Raw genomic sequence first — 14,458 nt, forward strand, 5'->3', positions numbered from 1 at the left:
TGAAACAATAAGAAAGGTCTGTAGATGTTGCATGTCAGGGGAATTCTTTGTGATTCTTCAAGGTCAAATACATACAACACATTGAGAAGGGAGGTACAAGCTGACGACTTTTGTGGACAAGATAGTTAAGCAAAAGACTGTTCCCACTAGCTCGTGGCCCAAGGACAGAGTCACAAATTTAAGGTTCTGGGCAAGAGATGCAGAGAGGCAAAAGAACTTTGCATAATGAAAGAAAAATCACAAAACTTTCTCAGGGTGGTGAAGGCTGAGAATGATTTCAGAAGGAAACTGAATGAGTACTTGAAGGAAATAAGCTTGCAGGGCTAGAGTTATAGAATGGAGGAATATGACAGAATGGAAAATTCCATGCAGAGTCAGCACAGATGGGCCCATTGGCTGCCTTGTGTGATGCAATGATTATGATTGGTTAACATCTTGAAGTAAATTAACAGCAGTGTTTTCAACAAGGATGGCTTAGCATATTGCAACTGTACTTTTTCATACCGTTCTTGTTCCACAGGCAGCCTAAGAAGGTGCAATAGAAACAAATGAGCAATTACATTGAATCTGAAAAGGCGGCTAGTTCAGGCATTAGACCATTCCTTCCCACTACAATTAAAGACATAGTACTTCCACTGTTCATGCATTCTTCATTTCATTTGTACTGATTTGTTACCACTACTCTACAATGCAAGTCACATTTGAAGTGGTGGCCCTCTTCATCTGGTAACTGTGCCTTGAACTGCTTTCTATATAATGAACTCACAGGTAAGGTCCTAGAGAAAATGCCAGTGCCCATTCTTCAGAACGGAACAGCAGGATACTTAGACAAGCATAACACAATCAAAACAGAGCCAACATTGGTTTTGAGAATAGGGAACTGGTACATGTAGTGCATTTGGATTGCCAGAAGGCATTCAATAAAGTGCCACATGAAAAGCGTATTGCAGAAGATAGGAGCTCATAGTATTGGGGGTGGGGAAGAATGGAATCTATTACCATGGATTAAGGATTGATTAACATAAAGATGATAGAATTGGGATTAATGGATCTTTTTCAGGTTGGAAAGCTGTAACTAGTGCAATACCACAAGGATCAGTCCTACTGCCTCAACTATTTAATATCTATATTAATGAATTGGAGGACAGCCAGATGGCGAGCTATCCAAACTTGCTGATGATACAAAACAAAAAAAAGATAAAAATCGGTAGGAGAACATGTGGTGAGAACATCAGAAATCTGCAAGGGGATCTAGATAAGTTGAGTGTGTGCATAAACTTAGTGTTTAATGTAGAAATGTGAGAAGTCATGCACTTTGATAGGAAGAATCAAAAGGCAGACTTATTTAAATGGCAAGCATTGCTTTAAAAAGTGCAGCGCAGAGGCATGTGTTTTATGCGTGAAACACAAATTAGTGTTTGGCTACAGCAAGTAACTAAATTCGAATTTTGGCCTTCACTGCTCAGGGGCTCAATTTTAATAACAGGCAGATCTGTTAAAATGCAGAGGGTGTTGGTGATGCCACACCAGGAGTTTTAGTCCCTGTATTTAAAGAAATATAAAGCTGTTCAAAACAGGTTGACTAAGCTGATCCCTGAGATGAAGGGGTTGACTTTTCAAGAACAACTCAACAGCTTAGGCTTTTATTCATTATGGCCGTTGAGAAGATGCTTCCACGAGTGGGAGAGTTTTGAACTCCAGGACATAGTATTAAGTGAATGTCTCGTTATTTGGTTACTGAGATGCAAAGGAATTTCTTCTCCCAGAGGATAATGAATGCCGAGGATAATGAATGCCTAGAATTCTCTATTGGAGAGGGCTGTGGAGGATATATTATAGCATTTAAAAAAGATAGACTTTTGAAATTTGAGTTGAGGCCTGAGGCAGATAAGTTTGATATTGTCGAGTAGCAGCACAGAGCTGTGGAGCCGAATGGCTCCTGCTGCACCAATATCTTATTACCTTAAACCTGTTCATGACTGATCCGAGTGCTCCACAGTCTTGCCCATCACTAATGACCTTTTAACCACTTGCATATCAAAAATCTATCCACTTCTGACTTCAAAATATTTAAAGCCAGTCATTCCTCCAACTTCTGGAGGAAGAATTCCAAACACACAAAGCTCAAAATAAACTTATTGGGTCTTAAAAGGTCAAGCACTTATTTTTAAACATTTAATCCTAGCCCTTCATTTTTCCATAAGAGGAATCATTTCTGCATCCTCTTGTATGTCTCAATTCATTTATCTTGTACTCTTCAAAATGCCAGCAGATACATGCCTACTCTGAACAATCATTCCTCAGCAGACAACCCACACATTCCATGTATTAGTCCGGTAAACCTCATCTGACCTGCTTCGAATGCATGTATAGTTTTCCTTAAACTAAGAGACCAACATTATATATGATACCTCAAACTTGTCTCACTGGTGCCTTATATAAATAACGCATAAACTCCTTACTTTTGTATTCAATTCCCCTGAAGAAACAATAATACAATTACCTTTGCTAATAATTTGCGGTACGTGAATGGCAACCTTTTGCAATTCAACCAACTGCATTTCAGAGTTCTGCAAACTCACTTTTTTAATATATTATTCAGCCTGACAAAACGGACAATTTCACTATACTCTATTTTCCAGATCTTTGCCCACTCAAAAAAACTTATAAAAAACCTTTTGCAGCCTCTTTATGCCCTCAACTTCTTCGATAACTTTGATAATGCACAGATAGCTATCATATTCTCAGTTCCCTAAACCAAGTCACATATGAAATTACAAAACATTGAGGCTGCAGCACAGATTCTGGTGGCTTGTTACACATTATATCTTACCACCCAGAAAATGACTTATGCTTATTGGTAGCAGCCAATCCTTTATCCATGCCATTTCATTATAACCATACAACATGAGATTTTATTTTCCACAATAATCTTTGCTGGGGCACCTTATTATAAGGTTCAGGAAATCTAAAGGCAATGTATCTATCAGTTCCCAATTATTCACGATTCACTTCTTTAAAGAAGTTTGATAAGTTGGTTGGAAGCTTGATGATAATCATCACTTTATTTTTCACTTTCTGTCGAACCAACTCTTTGTTGAGTTTAAAATCTATAGAAACTCCTGCCATCTGATAATATTTCTAGCTAGCTTGTATTATCTTTTCTCTTCTCACTAGTAATATTTTGGCTTTTTAAAAAATATTGTCCAATCTTCAGACCTGGGCCTAAAGTTCTAGTTACAAAATTAAGACACACCAAATGGAATATAAAGCATTTTTAAGAGTTGGGAATAAAGCTAGTTTTGTGGACAGATATTCACTTAAATGGTTATGTAAAACACAGAATCAGGCTAGTTGCAGTAAGATGCATTTTACACATATACACAGGGTTTTCCCATTTATTAGTTTTCAGGCATGCAGGATATTTGCACACAGACTTCACATTTTTGCTCAAATAACCAAATTAAATACTAGTTGTATTTACCAAGAATTCATTTTTAGTCAAACTAGCTTTAGTCTTTGACTGCAAATCATTGTATAGAGTTTCATCCCCTCTAGATTTAACTAGATTTAACTTAGGATTTTCATGCTAATCAATAATTCCATTTCATGCTATCCACTACGTGGCACTGCAGGCAAGTTCTTAACATGTTGCTTGTGCAGCATCAGCTCAATGATCCATATTGTCCATCCTCCAATAAAAAAAATCTTTTTCAGGTATTATGCACAAGATCCTCAAGCAACACCAATATGAAGCAAACTTCCCCCTCCTAATCTCACCCTGTCTGGAAATGTGCATCAATTGTTTTTTTTGTCAGCAAATGCTCATAATATCTACATCAATAAATCCCAAGCTCAAACTAGTGAACAATTTTTTGAAAAAAAAACTTTGTCCGACTGTTTTCACTTTGATCAGGATGTTTTCTTGTTTCAAATCATCTCAACTCTCAGGGACCTCAACCATTCAACTGAAATCCATTTCTGTAATATTAGCTATTTTGGCTTCTTTCCCAATATCCTATGGATTTATAGCTCACTTAATTCTAGTATCAATTTGCTAACAAAGGTTACATCATTTGCAGCTAAAAGACCTCCCACCAACTATACAATTACATCAAATTCTCTTTCTCAGATCATGGTTCCAAATACTAAACCTGACACCTCTGCAACAAACTCATTTTCAAGAAATTTCCTCCCTGGTTTTACATATCCCAGCTACAGAGTCAACTACCTAAGTTACAAAAACAGCTGACCAATTTCTCCTATACAACTTCTCTACTTTTCACTTTAAGGCACTTCCAACAACTACATCTATATATCTGATACTTTATGTTCAACAATTTTGAGCTCTTTCAAATAATTTCTTTTCAAACTTGCACATTTAAATTTACACCCATTTTAGATTTATACTTCTCTTTCACCCCAATTAACTACATATCTTTTACACTAGGCTTCCACCTACATCTGTTCCTTTGCCTCTGTCAACCATGGTAGCTGCATTTTCCAACCCTTTTCTTTTTTGAAGAGTCATTAATTCACACTTGAAATGTGAACTTCTCTCTACATAAATGCTGCCAGCTGAATTTACCCAACTATGTGCTCATTTCAGACTTCCAGTTTCTGTAGTATTTTGCTTTATAAAAATTGTTCTACCTGGAGAAACTCATCAATTGCACTAAAGCCAGATACAATTTTAATTAGGCTCCCAACACTGTTATAACAAGTTCAAGTCAGGTCTTTGTTCTCACCTGTTTATGCCATTGGTCAGTGTTAGAATACTTTGTAATCTTAACAGTTTTAATAGCCTTTATGTTCCTTTTTTCTGGTCACCTCTGAGTTTATCTTTCATCCTACTCGTCTCTACTGATGAGATCATTTTTTGGTAAACTACATGACCTGAACCCCCTATAAACTGCTTCCTTCCCTTCTCCACTTACTGTAGGTCATTCACATTTGGATAATTTTCAATCTTCCACCACCCTTACTAGTAGTGTTCTGCCTCTGACACTTTTCCCCATGTAGCATTAACTGCCATTCACCACATCCAATGTCATGCTCGACAGCAAATCCTTCTTCTATATGAGCCAATTCACGTAGCTTCTCCAACCTAGTACCTCCATTTACAGCTCATTTACAGTAAGGAAACCAAATGCAGATTTGGTGACTGTTTAGTCTGCAGATTAAATCTAGACTGCTTCCCCAATTCCTCATTCAACTCCTTTTTCCGTGCCTTTGGATTACTGTAGTGTTCTGGCTAAACTGAGGTTTCAGCCAGTTTCATATTTTTCTCTTGCAGCCTTTCTCGCAGAAATCAACTCTAAAAACAGTTACTTCCCAGTACCTTTTGGTCTAATATCTTTTTACTATCTCACTGAAATAACCGTTGCAAATCAACCAGTTATTACTTTCCAGTTTTTAAACACCAACTCCTATTTGAATCAGTATCTTCCACACCCCCAACCCCACCATTATTCTTCCTTACTCTATATTCCCAACATTTAATTTTTCATACATATTTAGATCAAGAACTCAGTTCTGCAATGACACAAATGTTATTAGCACAAAAATTACAAGAATGAAACTGAGAAAATATTAAATTGAATGCTGTATTATCTCAGGTATGTATAAAGTGCACAAAGACTCTACTTGATTAGAATAACATTGTAGAATGAATTAAAGCTTGCATATGCATGCAAAAATTCTCCTGTCCAAATCAACATAAAATTGCATCCAAAAGCAAATCTATCTTTAAATCTTACCGCATAGTGGCTGCCTCCTAATCAGGGATGCATCTTCTCAGCAATTCCCTTGCCACCACGCTGCTGAAAGCAATGAAATAGTGCAGGGTTTGGGGAAAGGGGAGGGAATGTCGAGGAAAGAGTAAGAAAGAGAACGGGGAGAAGAGAAGAATGTCAGGAACAGAGGTGAACGTGAAAAGTTCTTTGTTTTACTACTCAACCTCATGCTAAGTGATGGTCTCTTGATCAGAAGCTGTGTCTCTAAACTGTCAGCTACTTGCATAAATACTTCAGAAACCAATTACAATGCTCTGTAAGGAGAAGTCCTTAGTTAATGTTGAAATTATGCAATTTGGTTACACTTAAACAAAAAAGGGAAAAAACTAAACAAGTCCTCAAAAAATGACTGATCAATTAAAATAAAATAAAATCAGCACAAGTTAAAGGCATCAGATCGGATTTAAATACATTTATAAAATCAATGTTTGCAATGAGACCTTAGAAAGACAGGTCAGGAGCAATATAGCTGTTGGCCCTATGAAAATTATCTGCAAAGGAAGGAAATTACAAAAGTATAGATTCACTGGCTAGTTCTAAATCTTTTAAAGATCATTGAATCTGTTTATCATCTTTTCAGGTGTAAAAGAATGTAAATTTTAAGTAGCTATCTATTTGTTTTATAGTCATGCTGCTTCTCACTCTTAAGCTAATTATCTTCAGAGTCCTCTGGTTGCCAACTTTCAGCTATAAAGATCAGTTTCTCATTAGTTGTCAAAATCTTTCATGACTCTGAACCTCACTTTCCAATTTCCCATTGATCCTCTCTGCTCAGAGATCCTTAATTCCCAGTATCTCCATGTAATTTAAGCCCCTTATGCCTGGTGTAACCGTAAGAGATTTTTTAGAAGCATCATCTCCAGATAACAATAGTGGAGATATTGTCTCCAGCCTACTGGACACACTCTCCTCATTCCTGAAGAAGGGCTTATGCCCGAAACGTCGATTCTCCTGTTCCTTGGATGCTGCCTGACCTGCTGTGCTTTTCCAGCAACACATTTTCAGCTCTGATCTCCAGCATCTGCAGTCCTCACTCTTTCTCCTCCCAGCAAAATACTCCAGCTATCCAACTACATTTTTAAAAAAACATAACTGGTGGTTTTGTAACTTCTATGTCTCAATTTTAATGTTAAGAATCACATACACTTCTCCTGTGCTTTCTCAATTTATCTTGGCACCTTCAAGGACATATGTACATACACTTCTTGACTCTCAACATTGCTTTAAAATTGTACCATTTAGTTTATATGGCACTTCTGCATTCCTCCATCCAAGATGGGTCACTTCACATTCCCCATACATTTATGTCTACCTGATTCAGATTTCATCTTCACGGCTTCAAAGTTTGCAGATGCAAAAGAAAACCCTCGAAGAAAATCCTAGAAGTATACTGGCAAAAAGCACTGGTCCAAATACTAACACCACTGCACAATTTCTTCTAGTTTGCCTGCCATCTATTCATTAAACTTTCACTTTCTGCCCCTCACCATTTCTGCAATCATGCAATTCCTGCCATTTTAATTCCAAGGGCTTTAAATGAGTCTACTATGCAGAACTTTATCAGATAATATTTGAAGCTCCACATAAAAGGTCAACTCAAATAACTTAATTAGCTTAGTCAAATAAAATTTGCCTTTCTGAGAACTCTTGTATGGGACTAGGGTATTGTTGAGACATCTGTTGTCCTTTTCCAACTGTTACAAGTAGGATATTTCAGAGGGTTCACTAGGACATTTCAGAGGGTACTTAGGAGTCAACCAAATTATGATAAGTCTGGAGTCTGAACTAGGCTATAAGCCTACAGCAAATTTTCCTTCTAGGAGAACATTAGTAACCCAGATGGATTTTTACAACAACCAATGATGGCTTGCTTTCAGTTTTTTAAAAATCAAATTTATTCATTAATCAACATAAAATTCCACTCGTAGCCACAGTGATTCAATTTATTTGATTTAAATCATATTCCACTAGTTGCCATGTGGGATTTGAGGTTATACCCATTGAGCATTAGCCTGCACTATTTGATTATCCAAGTTGCCACAGCCACACAGTACCATTGCAGTCCTCTATCATTAGACAAGAGATGACTGGTGTGGGTTTTATTTGAGGGTCACTATGCCTTGGGCAAGGGGGAAGAATGCACAGCCTTCATGGCAACATCAACTATCCAGCCAACAGACCAATTGGCTAATTTAAAAAAAAATTAATTCGTGGGATGTAGACAACACTGGCCGGGCCAGTATTTATTTCAACCATGTCGTTATGAGTCCGGAGTCACACGTAGGCCAGATCGGGTACAGATAGCAGATTTTCTGGTTCACGTAAGTGAATCAGATGGATTTTTGTAAAATCAACAATTTCATGGTCATCATTAGATTCTTAATGTTATTGAATTCAAATTCCACCATCTGCCATGGCCAGGATTCAAACGCAGGTCCCCAGAAAATTACCTGGGTCTCTGAATTAATAGTCCAGAGTGTGGTGCTGGAAAAGCACAGGTGGTCAGGCAGCATCGAGGAGCAGGAGAATTGATGTTCCTGATGAAGGGCCTTTGCCCGAAACGCCAATTCTCCTGCTCCTCTGATGCTGCCTGGCCTGCTGTGCTTTTCCAGCAACACACACTCAACTCTGATCTCCAACATCTGCAGTCCTCACTTTCACCTTTCTAAATTAATAGTCTAGTGTTAATACCACTAGGCCATCGCCTCTTCTGGCATATTTACAGCATCCCGCTCTTTAGAGAAGATAGATGCAAAGTACAGGATACTTACAACAATGAATTTTACCATCACGCTATTTACATTTAAAAAGGGAAAATAAAGATCTGACGTTATCTACTAATCAATTCTCACAAATACATTTTTTAAGGGGTATTGCCCAGTGCTGCTTGTATTCAGTTTGGCTTTCTAATGATTTTAACCAGCTGATATTTATCAAAAAATCCCCAAATGACATCTCAAAAAATGCATCAATGTTTTGAACAACACAACTTGATTGGGATCAGATATTTATAAAACCGTAAATCGTAAAAAAGGAGGATGATGTGCAATCCACCATGACTGAACCTCAACTCCACTTTATTGGCTTTCCACGTAACTCTCTATTCTCTTAGAGATTAAAAATCTGTGTTTTCAATATACTTAGCAATGTAGCCTTAAAAGCCCGAAGCCGAAACGAATTTCACAGATTTGCTACCCTCAGAAGAAATCCCGCCCCTGCCATTTCAGTCTATACAACCCATTATTCTGTAATTACACTTTCTGTCTGAGATTCTCCACAAGAGGAGTGATCCTTACAAACCTACCCTTAAGACCCCAAGAAATGCTTCAAATAAGGTTACTTCTCATTCTTCTAAATTCCAATGAATACAGGCCCAACCTACTCAACATCTCAAAGATAGGTCCTATATACTTATTCCACTCAATGGAGGCAGTCCAGAGAAGGTTCAATGTCAGTATATCTTTTCTTAGATAAGGGGCTCAAAACTGTACACAGTATTCCAGCTATGATCCAACTAGTGGTGTGTAGTTTTAGCAAAATCTCCCTCATTTATACACCCATTCCCTTTGCAATAAAGGCTAACATTCCATTTGCCTTCCCTATTATCAGCTGAACTTGGTTGCCAGCTTTTTGAGATTCAGGAACATAAACTCCAAAATCCCTCTGTTCCTTAGCTTTCTGCAGTCTTTCTCCACTTACTGCTCCTCTATTTATCCTGCCAAAGTGCTTAACCTCACATTGTTCCACATATTACAGCTGACAAACTTTTGTCCTCTTGCTTGACCTATATCCCTCTGCAGACTTGAGAAAGCCTTGTAGATTATTTTTAAACTTCAATGCCTTTCCTGTTCTGCTTCTCTGAAAAACTGATTCGATTGAACAAATGCTAGACCTTCCCCGCCTTCTCATAAATCATAATTTCAATCTACAGGATAGTGTAGTAGAGGGATGCAGACAGTCAAATACTGCCTTTTATTTGATTCTTTTATGAAATATTTCAGAGGAAATCCAACCTATATTAGCTAGCAAGGAATAGGAATATACTAGTGTTTTTTATCTGCTCCAGCCCATATGCAAGCTCACTGCTGTGTCCTTGCTACTTCCCTGACATTCATCAATTTTGCACAGATCAGGATTAAAACCTTACCAATAATTTAGTTTACCCAGTTCACTTGTTCAATACATCTAGTAAGACAGCACCAAACTTCCAAGTAGATGCACCACTTACTACTTTGACAGGCCACTGTTTCTTGGTTGTGTCAACATCTGGAAGATCTTAATTCAGCAAACTGTTTCTCATCTGCCTTTTTCAATTTTCTTCATTAGATACCACATTCTGCAAAGCCACCAATATAGCTTTATATTGGGGCCGCAGCTGTTCACTTTATATATTAATGATCTGGATTAAGGGACTGAGGGCATTCTGGTGAAGTTTGCCGATGATACAGAGTTAGCCGGACAGGCAGATAGTGGAGATGGGGAGGCTGCAGAAAGATTTAGACAGTTTAGGAGAGTGGTCAGGAAATGGCTGATGAAATTCAACATGAGCAAATGGGAGGTCTTGCACTTTGGAAAAAAGAATACAGGCATGGACTATTTTCTAAACAGTCAGAAAATTCATAAAGCAAAAAGCACAAAGGGATCTGGGAGCGCTAGTACAGAATTCTCTAAAGGTTGACTTGCAGGTTGAGTCAGTGATTAAGAAAACAAATGTAATGCTGTCATTTATCTCAAGAGGGTTGGGAAAAAAAAAGCATTGTGCTTCTGAGTCTTTATAAAGCTCTAGTTAGGTCCCATTTAGAATACTGTGTCCAATTTTGGGCCCTGCATCTCAGGAAAGACATACTGGCACTGGAGAGTGTCCAGCAGACATTGACACGGATGATTCCCTGGAATGGTAGGCCTAACATACGATGAACAGCTGAGGATCCTGGGATTGTATTCAATAGAGTTTAGACGGTTGAGGGGAGATCTCATAGAAACTTATAAGATAATGCATGGCTTAGAAAAGGTGGACGTTGGGAATTTGTTTCTGTTAGCGGGGAACCATGGGCACAGCTTTAGAATTAGAGGGGTCAATTTAGAATGTAAATGAGACATTTCTTCAGCCAGAGAGTGGTGGGCCTGTGAAATTCATTGCCATAGAACACAGTGGAGGCTGGGATGTTAAAATGTCTTCAAGGCAGAGATTGGTAAATTCTTGATCTCACAAGGAATTAAGAGTTATGGGAAGAGTGCAGGTAAGTGGAGTTGAAATGCCCATCAGTCATGATTAAATGGCGGAGTGGACTTGATGGGCCGAATGGCCTTACTGTCACTCCTCTATCTTATATTCTTAAAGTACAAAAGAGTAAAGGGCTTCCTAAATTGTGGTCAGTAAGTTCCAAGACAGAAATGACAGCTGTGAAGCTTGGATTGATTTCTGATGGCCGAAAGGCTGCTTTAAATGATTGGACTTTTAAAAAAAAAATTGGTGGGCATGGTCTAATCAACTGCTTTTAAATCTCATTTGCTGAGACAAAAACATGGCTGATCATTAATTCCACTTTCTTGCCTCCTCCTCTCATCTGTGGACTCAGTCACCAATCAAAATCAAATACTCACGGACAGATTTATGGCATCCTGTTCAAATTGCTTTCCTACCTATTGTTGTATTGTCAACACATTTAGCCACAATACAGTCAGCCAGCCCATCTCTTCAGGTGAGGTATTAATAAATATCAGAAATAGTTGAAGCTCTAGCACTGATCCCTGTGGCATCCCACTAGTTACAGTTCAGCAACAACACTAATCCAGAGTTTGAATTAGCACCTGTACTTGACGGAGACATGCTCTTCTCACAAATTATGTTGCAAACATTACATCCAAAATAACAAGAGGTAATTGCCAGGACAATGGGGAAATATTCTCCTATTATTTTCCAAAGTACTATTATGGGACCTTTTACATGAATCGTGAAGAGCAGACCCCAATTTCACATCTTATCCAAAAGGCTTCACTTCGAATGATTCCTCACTCCCACACTACTTAACTGGAGTGGCAGTCTTAATTTTTCTACTCAAACCTGAGAGAGTGGGATTTGAACATAACCTTGGACCAAGGTGACAGTGCAACCAAATGTAGCCACAGCTGACATATTATACTATCAATTGTTTTACAGCCAGAGTAGACGTTTGCAAAAAAGTGGATTATGATGGAATAGAGAAGAAAAACTATGGACAGTCACAGAAAATCTGACCCATTTCCATGAATACTTTTCAAAAAAATTTAACAATTCAACTTACCCTCCAGCCGACCATACCATGACATATCTTATTTTTAGACAAATATACCAAAATCTACATGAGGCATGTTTAACTATTATTTAATTATATTAGAGTTGACAGAAGAGGAGAAAGACTAGTTAAAGTTGAATATCTGCACAGATTTTCTCAATAGGTGAGTATGCAATTTTGTCAAAAACCAAAAAAATTGCCTTGTACTGACAAACCCAAATTGACTCATCCATCTTATCTGCTACTGTGTAATGAAAAGCTCTGAATTTATATTGTGGAAATTCCTAATGTCTTAAAGAGGACACACAGATTCAAATGGCTTGTCTACTTTTCACTTCGAGTAAACTTTCTGCAGAAATTTTTTTGCAATTCTGATAACTTTGCTACAAATCCTTGTAAACTGCCCAAGTCTTCTTTCCTGGAACTCCACTAAATTTTCTGTAGCATAACAGGAGGATCTCTATGGAAATTATAACCCTTATCTCTAAAGGAAATAGAAACAACTTTTGCAAAAACAATAATTAACAGGCTTCTATGCCAAGGCAAATAGAAATGTACAGATTACTAATAAAAACATGTGCACACACATTGGCAACATATTCACAGCACAGTGAAAAGATATTGATATAGGGGTATTTTACTAGTAAAGCTCTAATCATTGGAAACTAGCTCCAACCACTTGTTTCTTTCTTCCTACCTATTTACTAAGATTTAGAATAAGGAGTACCAGTCCATATAACTTTATCATCTGCTATGCACAAAAAAAAAGACAACTTCACCATATTTTAGTTTTCAATTTTATGTGCAAAAGCATCAAAGTGCTTTACTACAAATTACAACCTATAAACACAATAATTAAAACAGCTGAAATCTGTACAGATTGAGGATTAAACAACACATCATAAGAAAACAGAATCACAGTAAATGTTTAACACCACAAGACACATTGTCCGGATAACATTTGCTTTCATTAGAAAATATTGTAATAAATAATTCATGAATATAGTGCAATTGATTTATGCATAAATATAACTAATCATCTAAAATCAGTTTTACATTAACCAATTTTTAAAATCAAGGCAGCCACAGAGTTTAGCTAGATTACTGTGATAATGGAAATACTGTACTGCAATTTGAAAACAGAAGTGATAATCTGTACTTACTGTAAACTAAAAATCATTTTTACTAAACATAATATACAGTATAAAATTTCCCCATTATTTACCAGAAAATGGTTTAAACATTACTGAGCAGTAATTCTAAAAACAGAGGCACTGTTTTGTAATACAAAATTTTTCCAGAAACATTCTCAAGTACTAAAGTTGGTTGTCACGATATTAAACATGAAGAAAAATTCCAATTAAAAATGGATAGTGGAACGACAGTTCAATAATATCTCAGAAATCAGCCTTATCATTAAAAGGCAAAACTTGTGTTATTTACAAAAGACTCAGTTCCGACAAAATTAAAAACAAAGCAAATATTTCCCCCAATTAGGAGCTTATTTCAATTTACGTTAGTGATCCTCTAAAACCTGTTTTCCATATTTTTGGTTGGTACATTCTATCTAATTAACCCAAAACTGATTTACTCACTACATATTTTCTAAATTTGTCATCTTTTGTTCTGCAAAACCACTGCAACGTTTGACTTAAAAGAAAAAGATTTATTTTTCTGTTGCACACTTCAAGTTTACTATTGGTCCTAATGTAAAAGTAGCAAGACATGAACAGAAATGACAACCATATTTTACATGACTATCATAATATCGTGACATCCTTAGTACTATGTCGGGGCTTGCTCAGCATTTTAACTTCTTTAGCTCATACTGTGGGCAAATACTAAAAATTACTGAATTGAATTACACCACTTTCTTTTTATGGCAGATTAGCAAAATGCTGATTCATTTATACTGCAAATTTAGTAGCCAGCAGAGCAAGCCCAATCATTTTTTTCATATTATATGACACTTTAAAAAGAGAAAAGGTAACTTCATCTGATCCTTAGAATTCTGAACAAAATTTTTCAACTTTGTTTCTAAAAACTTCAGTATGAACTACAAAGGCAAGACCTTCAACACAGATTCACACAAAGTTTAAAAATAACTGCCCTATTCAAGTCACAAAATTAGAAAACTGGATCAGTAACACAAGAAAATCCTAAAACTGTTCAAAGCTTTTCTTTCTTACCAAATTATGTTGAGATCCTGAATTCAAAAGCTACTTTCTATTAAATCCACCTCATAATACAACTGCTGAATTTGGTACTTACAAAATGATAACGCATACAAACATTGAAATGGATGGATTGCCTTTGTAAAACTTGAAAATTAACTGAACTTCATGCTCAGAATGAAAATATATATGCACACAAAAACTGAAATGATTG

At 36.9% G+C, this 14,458-nt stretch overlaps 1 protein-coding gene across 9 annotated transcripts in view; it reads right to left on the reverse strand.

Moving 5' to 3' along the window:
* lcorl (ligand dependent nuclear receptor corepressor-like) overlaps positions 1-14,458 on the reverse strand; it is a 119,037-nt gene that overhangs the window by 28,520 nt on the left and 76,059 nt on the right. The window contains exon 2 of one of the 9 annotated variants that reach the window (XM_043694147.2): positions 5,760-5,819. The exons of 7 other annotated variants lie outside the window; for them this stretch is intronic. In XM_043694147.2, the coding sequence (XP_043550082.2) occupies positions 5,760-5,764 (5 nt within the window). In that variant the 5' untranslated portion in view covers positions 5,765-5,819. Of the gene's footprint in view, positions 1-5,759; positions 5,823-14,458 lie in introns of all 9 variants that reach the window. One more of the 9 variants, XM_087986797.1, reaches the window with a different exon arrangement.

This window comes from Chiloscyllium plagiosum, unplaced genomic scaffold (assembly GCF_037043375.1).
Source record: "Chiloscyllium plagiosum isolate Xiang-an unplaced genomic scaffold, Cpla_swu_hap1 HiC_scaffold_1, whole genome shotgun sequence".
NCBI lineage: Eukaryota > Metazoa > Chordata > Chondrichthyes > Orectolobiformes > Hemiscylliidae > Chiloscyllium > Chiloscyllium plagiosum.